Source organism: Garra rufa, chromosome 7 (genome assembly GCF_049309525.1).
Source record: "Garra rufa chromosome 7, GarRuf1.0, whole genome shotgun sequence".
In the NCBI taxonomy this organism is placed as follows: domain Eukaryota; kingdom Metazoa; phylum Chordata; class Actinopteri; order Cypriniformes; family Cyprinidae; genus Garra; species Garra rufa.
This window is the reverse complement of record NC_133367.1, coordinates 51,141,192-51,156,663: the sequence shown is the minus strand read 5'-3', so window position 1 is coordinate 51,156,663 and position 15,472 is coordinate 51,141,192. Positions and strand designations below refer to the sequence as shown.

Here is a 15,472-nt window from a genome sequence, read left to right as displayed (position 1 = left end):
CAGTTAACGGTTAATGTTCGGATAACGAGCAGCGGTTGTCGGTCAGGGAAATTAACCGAAATGAGCATCCCTAATTTACAATACTGATTCTGATGCTGAAGAGATACTAGTATAAATAGTTTTAAAACATCATGTTTCTTTTATTGTAGTCCTAGTCTCACTGTTGCTAGTATACCACTGCTAGTGCTATTAAGTTACTACCTTAAGTTACTATCTAGTTTTATAGCAATATACAAGTATTACAGTACTAGTATTAAATGGTAATACTGATTCTAATACTGTAGAAATACTAGTACACCTGGTTTAAATGATGATACTGATTTTAATACTGGAGAAATACTAGTATTACTATTGTACTGATTATTATAATGTAGTAATACATACTAGAGCAATATTAGTGCTAAATCAGTGTGCTAATACTAGCACTGCAACATTAGTACTATACCATTTTACTGATGCAGGTATAATACACTGCTAGCATTACAATACTGATTGGGACTAGAGGTCGACCGATTTATCGGGCCGATATTTGCTATTTTTTAATATATCGGCATCGGCCGATTTCCGTGTTTAGTAGCGCCGATTTAAAGTCAGGCACGTCTGCGGGCAGCCCCGTGTATTTGGTGCGGTGGAACGCTACTGTGAAGGACCCCAAGCCAAAACTTTTGTAAGATTCAATAACAGTTCTGAGAAATAAATAGAGATGTTCCGATACCCTTTTTTCCTTCCCGATACCGATTCCGATACCTGGGCTCGGGGTATCGGCCGATACCGAGTACTAATCCGATACCTGGGTGTGTAATTGTATATACAGCTGTAGATAATACTAATAAATTATTTTATTGTGTGCTTCAGACTTATTCCTTAATAAAACAAATATACAGTGATATATACAGTGAACTAGAGTATTTTTATTATATGACATACATTTGACAGTAATATTTTTTCATAAAGTTAGTATTACTAATCTGGTTTTCTGACGTACATCAGCCCTGTTTATAACAGAGAATTTTGGCCAGAATTTGAAAGATTCTCACTAGATCTCGCAGCAACCTTATTCATTGTGTGGCATTTTCAAAAGATTCTCACTAGATCTCGCAGCAACCTTATTCATTGTGTGGCATTTTCAAAAGATTCTCACTAGATCTCGCAGCAACCTTATTCATTGTGTGGCATTTTCAAAAGATTCTCACTAGATCTCGCAGCAACCTTATTCATTGTGTGGCATTTTCAAAAGATTCTCACTAGATCTCGCAGCAGTAACAGTGTTGCAAAATCAACGTTGGCTCCCGAATAAAGCTGTTCGGGGTTTGTGCAAGTTTGTTTGCATTGCAGTCCAAGCTGATAAACGGTCAGCGCTGAGCAGCTCAAACGTGTCGTGTTAGTTTCACTTTCGTTTCGCGTGCCATTTTATGTTTCTCATCTGAGACAGAAATGGCAGAGCTTATGAGTTGAACAACGCGGTGGTCGCGCCAGTGTGACCGCTCACGAAAATTAGTAACACTGGCAGAAAAAATGGTCACAGTTTTGAGCCCTTTAATATTACCGCAAGTGTCCCGCGCGCTTCAGTACAAGGAGTAAACAAACCACGCGCCTGTACAATTCATTAACACAGAACCACGCATTAATTCATATTTAAACAGTCGGTTTTTGGCTTAATATTAGTCCATATCACGATTTGATTTAAGTGTAATGAACTACCTTTGATTAATGCATCAAACTTTGACAAATTCCGTGACTGGATTCCGCGATTCCGTCCGTGTTTTCCGCATCGCAGAAATCATAAAGCCCTACATACGAGACATGCCACCGTTTTAGCGGACAAACTGCTAGCACATTTGTATTTCTTCTTCGCTGCTCTAAACAGTGGTTGCTTGTGGCAACACTGTTTGCATTCTGAGCCGCGAAGAAGAACTGGCTTCTGATTTGCTAGCGGAAATAACTTATATCTTAAGAAAATGGTATCGGATCGGTACGTGGGTTCAAGTACTCGCCGATTCCGATGCTAGATTTTTTTTGTGGTATCGGCGGCATTTCCGATACTAGTATCGGAATCGGAACAACCCTAGAGATAAAGATAAGGCTTAAATTCTAATATTTCAGAGTCCCATGGCCATATGTGTACTATATATTACTAGTAAACTATGAAGTGTTGCTTTCACTTAGTGAAAGAAAATCATAGGACCGTCGGGAACTGGCATAATGCTACGGCTGGTTAAAGGTTTGCGTACTTGCAGTTAAGTTTAAAGACTGTAGTCTAAAACGATCAGCAGCTTGTTTGCTAACATATAAGCCCCAGTGTTATAAGTTCTGTTTTATTTTTCCTGTATCCGAGTCGGAGAATTTCACTCTGTGCGTGGGGTGAAAAACGTGGCAGCTCTCACAAACAATGCAGCGTTATGATTACTCCGCCTCGCTCGGAGACAGTGATGCACGGAGGGTGGTTATATCCGTGGGTCTGGTAATAAAAAAATGCATTCTAATAACTTGTGGGTGGGTCGAGCGTGGATGAGATAAATCAATAATGATGTAAACATTAACCACATTTTCTAAAATCTGAACCTGAGTTATGTGGTCAGGACCGTGGCGCTTCCTTTTAAATATATTTTGATGATTGCACTTGATGCGCCCGCGTCCTCTCCATCACCTCAGATACTGCGAGTTTAAAACTATGTTCACGTCCAGATGTCAGTAAACGTTATTTTTTTCAGCATGGATTTGTCTTAAAAGCATGAGTGGTTAAGCCTATATACTGTAAGTGTGCAGCGATGTGAAGATCAGCTGTTAAAATGAACCGTCCATTCATTCATCATATCATCATGCAAAACTAAGAATTAGAATAATTGTAATAGGACGATCACGTGCGGTTAGCTAAATCAGAGAATCAGGTGCGGGTGGGTGGCAGGCAGATTACACTATTGCCTGATTTTGCTTTATTTCGTCATCAAAAGTAAGATTTTGCACTTTCTTGTCATCAAAAGTATTCTGAAACAAGTCACAAATGAGCCGCTGTGCATCTCCATTTAAACACAGCGGTGTTTCGTTTATGAATGAACGTGCGTTTTTAAACGAATCTAGTGAAATGATTCAATGTCCCGTTCATAAAGAGAGTCATTTGCTTTATTCAGGAATGAATCAGCTGCTCGAACGAATCAAATGAATGATATGATTCAGTAGTTAAGTCAGTGCCTTGCCGCCATCTGCTGGCAGGTCCTCTCAGTTATATAAATCATTTAAAATTTCTGTATTCAAAATTTTATTTAAAACATTAAAGTTTCAGATTAATCTCAGCTCTTAAACTTTTATGTAAACGATTAACAGTTTTTATATTATCTGTTTTATATATTTAATACGGTCACACTTTATATTAGGTGGCCTTAATTATGTACTTAAAGTGGTCATTTTGCATTGCAAAACACTTTTGCTTCTATTAAGGTGGGATATGGGTAAGGTTAGGGGCAGGTTTGGTGGTATGAGTAGGTTTCAGGGTGGGTTAGGGTGTAAGGGTTGGTTCAACAGTGGTAATTACAGAAATTAATTACAAATGTAATTACATATAGGTTTTTAAAAATATATAAATACAATGTAAAAACATGTATGTACACAATAAGTACACTGTACCAAATTATTAATTTAAATGTAAGTACATAGTTGTTAAGGCCACCTAATGTAAAGTGGGACCTTTAATACTTGGTCAGTTCGATTTGTTTAGTTAACTTTGGTTAAATCTTTGATAATAATACTGTGCAGTGCACAAAATCAAGATCCGAAAGATGGTTCATTGTGTTCATTGTTCATTTTGTTAAGTTTAGAAATGATGTGCATCCACTTATTATTAGTGTGACATTTTAGCATGCAAATAAAGGGAAGAACTTCAAGATATCGGCCCTAAAAATCGGCCTAAAAAATCGGCAGCACATATCGGCCATCGACTGACCCTGACCTCTAAACATCGGCTATAGAAAAACCCATATCGGTCGACCTCTAATTCGGACACTATCGAGATATTACTATCAGTAGTTTTAAATCATCATAATGATTCTGTTTCCCCTTTAAAATTAACCACGATTTTATACAAATAAAACCAAAAAATACTACTATTACTTACCATTGTAATATTATGCTATAGTAATATACTAATACTAGAACGTAACTAGAGATCGACCGATGTATCGATTTACCGATATTTTTCCCGATATTTAAGCATTTTACCATAATCGGTTATCGGTTTTGTAATATCGGGTTCACCGATAAACGCCGCCATCTTGTGGGTGTTTTGAGAATTACGCGCATGATCGCCATTACAGCATGGCGTCTGATGGGAAACAACAACTGCGTGCACAGGTAAAGTATATTTACTTGCTTTGCTATATTTAGTAAACTTTAACATAACAGCTATTAATGCACAAATTAGATGTGTTACATAAATGACTGATAAGTAGTTTATGCAGCTTGGCTCTAAGGAATAAAGATGAACTCACAGAGTCACGCAAGATAATCCATCAAATCCTGTCACAATAAAGACGTAACTTTTCTATGAATTAAATAATATACAGCCATGAATAGAGCCCTGCACAGGCCTTAAATCTAAGCCCTAGCCCAGCCCTGGCCCGAGACGCACAGGCTGTAGCCCTGCCCTTGTCCCAATATTTTTGGGCCGAGTCCGAACCGAAACCCGTCTTTTTTCCGCCAAACAGCTTATACTGTTACAGCCATTAAAATAGACCAGATTTGTTTTTGATAGAAAGTTTATGTTTTTTCGTTTCGTTTTTTTATCAGAATAATTTAGAGAAATGTTTGGAGTTTTTTTTGTTTGTTTTCTAAATGTAAGTTTTAGTTTTTTAAGTGACATCGATATCCAAGCGGTATGTGGTCCACAGTGAGTTTACTCAATTTAACCCATATATCAAATCAACACTTGACTAATCTACAATACAATCCACAGATATAAAACAAACATTAATATATCACAATGTTAGATTTAAAGTTTATTATCACCATCTCAGAAAAAAGGCATTTCGATCAAAAATAGAGAGCAGGGCAGGCATCTGCTGCGCAAAACCGGAACATGCAAAGTCGCAGTGGTAAAGTAAACGAATAATGAACAAATATATAAAGAATAAATAATAATATAGAAAACTTCAAAAACACAACTTTACCACATGGCTGGAAATCTCTGTGCGGCGCAGAGCATGTGAGCGGAGTGGAGCAGCAACAATTTCCCCTCCGTGCTCCGCTTCGCTCCCGCTCCACTCCTTGCTCACTGATATCAGAAACAGCTCCGCGTCAAAAAATATTCAGTAGGCCTATGTTTGAAATGTAACAGTCCTGTTCATAAAATAAATAACAGGAGAGTTTGAAACACTAGTGTGCAATCTTTGTTCCTACCACATGCCAATAATTGTCAGCATTAAAAGAGTATAATTGCTGCTTTTTGCAGTGCAACGTTTGTAATGAAAATAACAATACGTTTTCGTCAGTTATTTTACCTACGGATCGCTGCATTTTTGACAGATTTCTGCTCATTCGAAATCGGATACCCTTACATTTGTTTTAATGCATTATTGACAGAGCGATTGCGTGTGAATAAGTGCTGTACCTGTTTAAATCACGCTTTCACCTGAAAATATTCAGTATCTAGAAGGAACAAACCAATTCCTTGTGAACTATAATTTACCGCTTACTTGCCTGAATTAAATACATTCACTAATGAGCGCCTATATGCTCATCATTCGTCTCGTGAAGTGGCTTCCGTTTTGCTGTTCACTCACCGGGTCGATGCTCATGAAATGCTCCAGCACAGCAACCGCATATAACTTTTAACAAGATTCACTAAAACACCCGAATTATATTAACATTTACTATATAAACATCATTCCGCTAATAAACATTTTCTAAATAAATATAACTAAGAAATTGAATGCGCTTTGTCAGCACGCATTTCATAATCTAGAACGACAAAAACGTTTTTTTTTTCTTCAAAAACGTAATTGTGATATAACATAGGCTATCAGAAATTCAATAAAAAAAAACGATGTTTTGTTTGATATATTTCAATTTTTCAGAATATTACTCAGTAAATTAACATTACCAGCAAATTATTCTTCACTCTTTAGCCTATAAACAGCTTTATAAACCTAATAAAACTGTAGTTTAAAATGAGGTTAAATTTCTGCAAAGTTGATATGAGTCCTGTGCTTGAAGACAGACATTCTACATTTATTTTGCTTATTGGTAATGTTAGTGTTGCTGCTCATGCTTTTCATAACATATTTTTATTGTTGTAATATGAATATTAAATTTAACATAAAAGACTGCTAACATTCAACACTTTTTTTTTAAGATGACCAAAATAAAAAATAGACAGCAAAGTGAAGTATGGACTTACTTCACTCACTTGAAGATTTTATTTTTGAACAAAAACACTTTAGTAACTGTGCACTTCTTGTATTTTTTGCACTTTCAGACCCCTCTATTTATTGGTGTATAAATAAGAGTTTTGATTTGTATGCAAGGAGGGAGTGATTGTTATAAATAAAACGGTTTGTTCTAGGGCTGCACGATATTGGAAAAAAATTACATTGCGATATTTTTTTTCCAAACGATATATATTGCGATATTGAGAGCCATCAATCCAGGCTAAAGTCAATAATTACATATTAATAATTTCACTAATAAGCAAGCTTCATTACAAGTGACAAAAAAATTAATATTTTATTCCAAAATTTGAATATTTCTGTAAACACAAAAGCAGAACATATTTTTAAATAAAACAGCAGCTTTACACCAACCTGATTGGTTTACAACAATATAACTTAAAATAAATATATTTTTTATAAAACAACTTATAAGCACTTTGGTTCACAATCTTTTGTTTTTAAGTCAAGTTTTCTTAGAAAAAGTGCCAAAGTAAAACAGTGTTGGTCATCATCATAATCATGGCTAAACAAAATGAAATAAAACTTCTAAACTGAGTATTCATGCTTATGTATGTATGCTTTGCTTACTCAAGGTTTTTAGCTAAGAACACAAGTCTATCAACCTTTGCAGGCTTGAGACAGGTTCGTTGGCAAGTGACGATGTTGCCACTGCCACTAGTACTGAAAAGTCTCTCTGACGGCGAGCTTGTCGCAAGAATACACAGATATTTGCGGCCAAGTCTGGCGAGATGAGGAAAGCAGCGGCGGATCCTCTTCGTCGCGCATTTTTAGCAGTGATGTTGGCTGTGAGCGGTGAGCGGCGGCACAGCGAACGAATCACTGTGCAGGCACGCGGAACGCGCATGTCACCCCAGCAACAAGCCATACAACAAACTCGTGTTTACTGTGCGCCTGTGCGCTACCCTGGTGCTACCGTTCTCTTAATACACCATGGGCTTCTACCCTTCACATCGTATGTTCCGGCGATGTGACTATCGCTCACGCGCACATCGCGATGTCAATGTCAAAACAGAATATCGTTCAGCCCTAGTTTGTTCAGTTCAGTGGTGTTGTAATCATTGTGTCAAAAACAGAAGTATAATAGTAAATAAATATCGGTTATGAATATCAGTTATCGGGCACATAAACATGCAAATAATTGGTATCGGTATCGGAAATAAAAAATCAATATCGGTCGATCACTAAACGTAACCAATACTAGTGCCATGCCACTATGTTGATACCATTACTACACCAACACTAGTGTTCAACTATACTTGTAAAAGTACTATTGGATATGATATACAAGGTTACAATTATATACTACTTATTTACAACTGGTCCATAACTGATGCTATATCAATTTACTGAGGCCAGTACTTTACCAATTCTAGTACCATATTCATACTAGTACTGTGCCATTACTAACACCCTATAAATTTACTGATAGTGTTGTACTAATAGTATTACTACTGTGCTGATGCTCATAGTATACCAATACTGATATCATTATAACCTTAACCTTATAACGAGTGCCATACTGCTATACTGTACTCATACTAGTAGTACAAGGATGGTAGTGCCATGTCACTGCGTTGATACTAGTACTACACCACTGCTGTTGTTAAACTATAGTTAACAGAATAGTGCTATTTACTACTTTGCTGTTACCGGTTATATACCACTATGTTGATACTAGTTTACTGTTGTGTTTACATCATGCCACTATAGAGACCTTAACAACATACACACTCACTCGCAAACTAATTAGAAACCTCCCACTTATGAGCCCTTTTCAGCTTGGTCAAAACCACGTCTGCATTCGCCAACACTTCTGACAGGCTTTCAGTTGAAGGTAGTTTCCACATCTGTTCTGACTCATTTGTCATTGCTCGCTCAATTGTCATTCATTCCTGTCTCAGCAGAAATAGCCCTGATGCCCGATCAGGTTACCGCAGCACTAGACATTGTTAATACATTTGCATATCTTAAGAACCGGCCTAGTTGCAGAAGTCGGGCATGGAGGGTGTAATGACAACCTGCAGTAGGCCACAGGTGACCTTCAGGAACATGTGACGGCCTTCTCTGGTATCCATAGCTTAGTTTAAGTTAGTTGCAGTTCTTATCAGTTCTTTAATCTCTTTCGCTTGATCTACTAGCATCCTTTTTTCAATTTTGTTACCTTATTATATTTTGAGGGATAAAGATCAAGCCATGTGGTTTTCAACCATGCAACAATTGTGATAATTCCCAGATGTTTGCCATGGTTGGCCAATTCAATCAGTGTTTTCTGGTCAAGGAAATGTCATTCTAGTGCTGAAGATCTTATCATTATCTTGCTTGCTTCTATTCATTTCAATGTTTCCAGGCTTATGAACTATCCACCTTGACGGGGACGCAAGTTTTGCTTCTGGTGGCCAGCGAGACGGGCCACGTCTACACGTTTGCCACAAGGAAACTTCAGCCCATGATCACCAGTGAAACGGGTAAAGCCCTCATCCAGACCTGCCTAAATTCTCCTGATTCTCCACCCCGCACGGATCCCTCAACAGACCAACGGATGAGCGCCACGGGATTCGAAGAGACGGACCTCACCTACCAGGTCTCAGAGGCTGATGGTCTCACAGAGCCAAAGGTACGTCATTTCTGCTATATGTTTTCAGTCGATGACTGGATGGTCACGAGTAAGCTGTTTATATTGGTGGTAGTTTAGGGTTTTGTTGTTCACAAGACATAGACCAGATGTATTTCTTAAGGGGAGTTCACTAAGGATGCAGTTTTGTGTTTACGATAGCAAGAGAGGATGGAGTGCAGCAGGTCTCAGGTTTTGAAAGAAGGTAGAAAACCGTTGAAACTTGTTAATTTGATAATTAATTGTACGCTTTTAGAAGGTGTAGCATAAAAATATGCATTATTTACAGATTGCAAATTCACAGATAATGTTCTCACCCCATTGTCATCCAAGATGTTCATGTCTTTCTTTCTTCAGTCATAAGGAAATACTTTTTTGAGGAAAACAGGATTTCCCTCCATATAATGGACTTCTATGGTGCCCCCAAGTTTGAACTTCCAAAATGTAGCTTCAAATGGCTCTAAACAATCCCAGGTGAGAAAAGAAGAGTCTTATCTAGCAAAACGATCGCTTATTTTCTAAAAAAAAAAAAAAAAAAAAAAAGACCTCAAATACTTATCTTATCTAGCTCTGTGTGTACTCTGTGTAGAGTTAAAAAAAATATATAAATTGTAAGAGTCTTTAGAAAATAACCAATTGTTTCGATGGATAAGACTAGAGGTCGACCGATATTGGTTTTTACCGATACCGATAGTTAGGTTGGACCACGCTGGCCGATACCGATTAATTAACCGATAGTTTTTGAAAATGGATATTGAAGGCCAACTAAAATAGTGCTCTACTATTTAAAAAAATGAATACTAAACCATACTTTGTAAATGAATAAAAATATTAATATTAATTATAAATTGATCATTAAAGTTATTTCATAGTTCATTAATGTTAACAAAATGAACTTCGAAATTTAACAATATATCAGTAAATGTTGAAATTAACACTCTAACAAGGAACAACGCTTCTATTCTACAGCTTTCATCAATCTTAGTTGATGTTACAAATGGGCTCATTGTAAAGGGGTGGGAATCTTTAAATTTTAACATTTTTTTATTATATAAGCAGGCTGCTTTTTAAAATAATTACTTATTTAAAATTAGTGTTCTTTAAGTGTCGGCAAGTTTACAGAAATAGTTTTTTTCTTTTTCGTTTGATTATTACTGATGAGATCAGACAGAGGCGGCTTTAACAGGCTGCATTCAAACGAATGCACAGATCTATTTCGATGTATCAGATGTTTTGTCCTGCTCTGAAAACATAACTGACTGTGTGTACATCAGTTTCGTATAAAAGTATTTGAAAATCCAAGTGCATTTAACTGCATCTGCAATCAAGCTTTTTAGGACGGACAAACACAAAGAGCAATTGAAAGTCTGTCAGTGCATCTAAGTACTGCATTATAAACGGCAGAAATGAAGGCACATGTAAAGTCAAAAACTGCGATTGATAGCTCACACTGTCAAACAATACACACTTAGCTCACTGTGGAAATTCTGTGCAATGAAGCCAGCCGCGTTTCTGGCGCGCACGCGTGCCATATGCGGGAAAAACACACGCTCATTGAAGAGAGGATTGCGTCGGAGAATCTATTTTTCACCCACCCTTTAATGAAACCGAACAAAAGTGCAGCGCTGTGTTGCGCGGACAACTTGCAGGTATCACACACACAGGACGCGTTGTTTAGTTCAAGCATAAATCTAAAACAGTTTATTTAATCACCAAACGGGCAAATGTTTACTTCAAGAATGATCAAAAAAGCGGCAAAGGTTAGGTTAAGCATGAAACGGAAAGAGAAAGTGCGATCTATATTGCAGCTATATTCAGAAACAATTTCTTTTCTGTTTTACATTTATGTTAAAATATTATTTGTTTTTGTTTTGTTTTGTTTCAGTTTAATATGTTAATTACGAAAGAAGTTTGTGTAATTTGTAAATGTCATAAAGGACGTGGTATGAATTGGACGGCAATACGCCAGGAGAATTGGAGAGGGTCAGACACAATTTTTGACAACTTCGTACGTTTTTATTTGTGGAAAATCCCATCTTTAACGAATTTCGTTTTGTATTATTTTTATCTTCATTTTTAATAGATATTTTTGTTGATCAGTTATTAAAATCAAATAGGAACAGGAAAATGGCATTGTGAAATAAAGTGCGTAACAAGATGCAAACTCACCATGCTTTAACGGCCTGAAGAAAAGGCTAAAACATAAATTATAGCTCTGTATTAAGCATACAGACTTAATTAGAGCTACAGAAATACAAATAGTTTGCTTAAATGCACAATACTCAATTTTCCAGCACAGGGTCAAGTCTTTATGAACGATGTAGGAAAGATGTGTAATGTAAAACTATGGCGCGCTGTGACTGATTTTGTCGGCTGAATGAACAGTTTGCTTTCTCATGTCTTTACACCTGCAACTTTGCTGGCTAAGAATATGAACAGCTGGATATAAATCAATACAAATATATGGTAACAATCCTGGCATTAAACATTGGTCTAGGGCTTAATCTCTCATACTCCATGACAGCAGAGCGTGAGCCGCTTCAGCAAAGAACGCAACCCAGAAAAACTATCGGCAAGGATTTTTGCCGATAACCGATAGTTCGGCCAATCAACTATCGGTGCCGATTAATCGGCAAAACCGATACATCGGTCGACCTCTAGATAAGACCCTTCTTCCTTGGCTGGGATCATTTAGAGCCCTTTGAAGCTGCATTTAAACGGCATTTTATAAGTTCATTATATGGAGAAAAATCCTCAAATGCTTTCCTCCAAAAAACGTCATTTCTTTTCGACTGAAGAAAGACATGAACATCTTGGATGACAAGGGGTGAGTACATTATCTGTGAATTTTTGTTCTGAAAGTGAACTACTACTTTAACATTTTCATGTAGGTTGCATTCTTTTGTTCACAAAGGTCTCAAGATACTTTTTGAAAGTTTGCCATGGTAGAAAAAAATTGAAACTTGGTAACTTGTTACATAATTTAAACAAACTTTCAGGATGTATGGTCCTCTTCTTTAGGGTCGTTTATCTTGTTTTTAAACTTTAAGTTGGTAGAAAACTGTAAACTTGTTTAGTTGATACATTATATTAAAAATGTTCACGATGCACATGCAACAAATAGTGCCAACTAAACTTTTTTCATTAGGGGTGCTCACTTTTGTGTTTAGGATTCAAATAGGTTTTAAGATGTTTTGAAAGTTGAGTACAAAATTTGGTTAAAACGTTGAAACTTGTTAGTTTGAGATCTTAAGGTTCAGGATGCATGACACAACTTTATGCAAACTACACTTTTTTTTTTTTTTTTGGGGTAAATTTTGGTAGAAAAAAAAACATTGAAATTTGTAGACTTGATAGAACATCTTAAAAATACTAAGGATGTGCCATGCAACAAATTGCATTCTTGTGTTTACAGTAGCTGGATGGAGCCCAACGGGTTTCAAATTTAGTTTAACTAAGTTGATAGAAAAGATGAAACTTAATTTTTAATTTAATATATAATCTTAAGATGTTCTATATATGTGGCGCAACAAATAATGTGGACCAAACACTTTCTATCAGGGGTGCTCACTTCGGACGCATTCTTGTGATCACAATAGTTGGCTGGACCACAACAGGTTTTGAGATGTTTTGAAAGTTGGTAGAAAATGTGGTTAAAGGTAAAACTTGTTCATTTGATGAATCATCTTAACATTCAGGATGCATGTGTGGACTAGACGTTTTTCTTTTAGGGTGTTTTCATGTTTTTAAAGTTGGTAGAAATTTGGTTTTAAAAAAAAGCTTTGAAACTTGTTGAGTTAATGCATTATGTTAAAAGCACACAAAATAGTCCCTTAAATAGAGCTTAAAGTTGGTAGAAAAGTTCAAATTTAACTGTCCATTTGATACGTCATCTTAAAATGGATATACAGTGCAACAAACAATGTAAACTAAAAGCTTTTTATTAGGGGTGCTCACTTAGGTTAATTTGTTCATTATATCATGTTAAAAACATTCAGGATTTATGGCGCAACATATCACAGACAAGACGTTTTTCTTCTGGGGTGTTTGCAATTGTTTGGAGCGCAACAGGTTTTGAGACGTGTTGGTTGACAGTTTGGCAGAAAACATTGAAACTTGTTCATTTGATGCATCATTTTAAACATATTCTGGATACACGGCACAACAAATAATACAAACCAAATGCGTTTTATTAGGGATGCTCATAGGGCTGGGCGATAAAACGATAACGATATATATCGCGATAGACAAGAGATCGATATCAATAAAAAATATGTTCGATAAAACGTTCGATATTTTGTATTCTTCGTCGGCCGCCCAGCCCCCCTTTAACGTTCAGTTAATTTTATTTTCTATATAGCGCCAGATCACAATAGAAGTAAAGGTTAATCTTTCCTACAGAACAGGCCCATGTTGTTGTATTAAACAAACTAAATAGCCTTATGTTATTAATCTTATTTACACGACGGCATGTGATTTCTGTCTCTACATGATCGCGCGTTTACAATGTCTCCTCACAGACGCGGACTCCATTAATAAAACCGGACTTTACTATAGGGCGGAATGCCGCGGAATTCGTCGATTTTTGGATCAATAAATCAAAAGTTGATCTGTTAATTAATTCAGATCGCGATATGGACTAGTGTCTGTGAAAACTGAAATGCAAAAAGACCGTTTCAATATGAATCCTGCATGTTCCGTTTGCCTCTATATGTATGAATGGAGGAGACGCGTTTCATTTTCACTACACGCATACTGCACACGTGACGCTCGCGCTAATTTTTGGCCTTTGCATCTCACATGAACACTGAACAGACAAACTCCAATAAATACATCTCCAAAGCTGCTGTGAGTGTCACTTTTTGTCAATTTTACCGTTTCATTAGTGAAACTATCGTCATTCATACTGTATTACACACTGAAACTTCACGGCAACCTGTCAAAATAAAAGTACGGTTTAACATGTAACAGAACAATATTAGTCTTGTATTACTGTACAGTATAATGTAGGTGTTTATATTTTCACATTTAAATAATTTACATAAAACAATATATATGATAAAAAATAAAATAAAAAGAGTCACCACTTAATTGTTGAGAAAATACTATTATTATTAAACCTTTTTATAACTGTATATAATTTTTCTCCTATGTATTAATTTTAACAGTAAAGCTCCGATTATCTTTATTTTTAAAAATAAATCAGTGATTTTTCTTTCATTTGATTATCAGAAAAAAATAAAACGATAATTTCTGAAAAAAGCAAAAGATTGTAGGGCCCTATTGTTCAAAATGTTGAAAGTTTTGGACTTATTTTTTCACTGAAATAAATGTTTTCGTTATTACACAAAGTAGGCTAAAGTACCGGGAAAGATGTAACGTTGGCTACTGGCAACCAGCAATCTGTGCAGAAATAAATATTATCAGCCAAGTACTTTGCAACAACCTCTGACCTGTGGTCAAGCCGTACTTCTGGGCCATACATTAGCTTGACCATTCACTTCATCGACAATGAAATTGTGACTTTAGACTTATGTTTACATTTTAATTATTTGAGTTTTCCATGGTTGTTGACATTTCTGTCTTAATAACTGTGCTGTGAGGGGATTATGATCAGAGGCAGGTTAAGTTTAAAATAAAAATGTTTGAATGTAATATATTTTTCTCCTGGTCCTTATTTTAAATGGCATAAAAATATCAATAATTATCGATATCGACCGATATGAAACACTGATATCGTGATATAGTTTTCAGCCATATCGCCCAGCCCTAGATGCTCACTTTGGAAGCATTTTTGTGGTCACAATAGTTGGTTGGAGCACAACAATTTTTGTTATAATAATAACATTCAGGATTTGTGGCGCAACACATCACAGACAAGACATTTTTGCAATTGTTTGGAGCAATACAGTGATCATTTTGGTCACTCTAATCATAAGAAATGACATCCCTAGTTGAAAATTGATGAAACTTGTTCATTTAATTTAAATAATAATGTTCAAGATTTGCAGCGCAACGTATCACAGACAAGACATTTTTCTTTTAGGTTTTTGCATTTGTTTGGTGCAATACAGTGATAATTTTGGTCACTCTAATCTTGATAAGAAATTACATCCCTAGTTGAAAATTGATGAAACTTGTTCATATAATTTACATAGTAACATTGAGGATTTGTGGTGCAACACGTCACAGACAAGACGGTTTTCTTTTGGGGTGTTTGCAATTGTTTGGACCACAACAGGTTTTGAGACGTGTTGGTTGACAGTTTGGTAGAAAAACATTGAAACTAGTTCATTTGATGCATCGTTTTAAACATTTTCTGAATACACGACCCAACAAATAATACAAACCAAATGCTTTTTATTAGGGATGCTCGCTTAGGGTGCATTTTTGTGGTCCCAATAGTTGGTTGGAGCACAAC

The 15,472-nt window shown here is 36.2% G+C and overlaps 1 protein-coding gene across 1 annotated transcript in view; it reads left to right on the top strand.

Annotated features, from left to right (window-relative positions):
• srfa (serum response factor a) overlaps positions 1-15,472 on the top strand; it is a 47,748-nt gene that overhangs the window by 4,588 nt on the left and 27,688 nt on the right. The window contains exon 2 of the mRNA XM_073844857.1: positions 8,788-9,054. Coding sequence (XP_073700958.1) covers positions 8,788-9,054 — 267 coding nt within the window. The remainder of the gene's footprint in view (positions 1-8,787; positions 9,055-15,472) is intronic.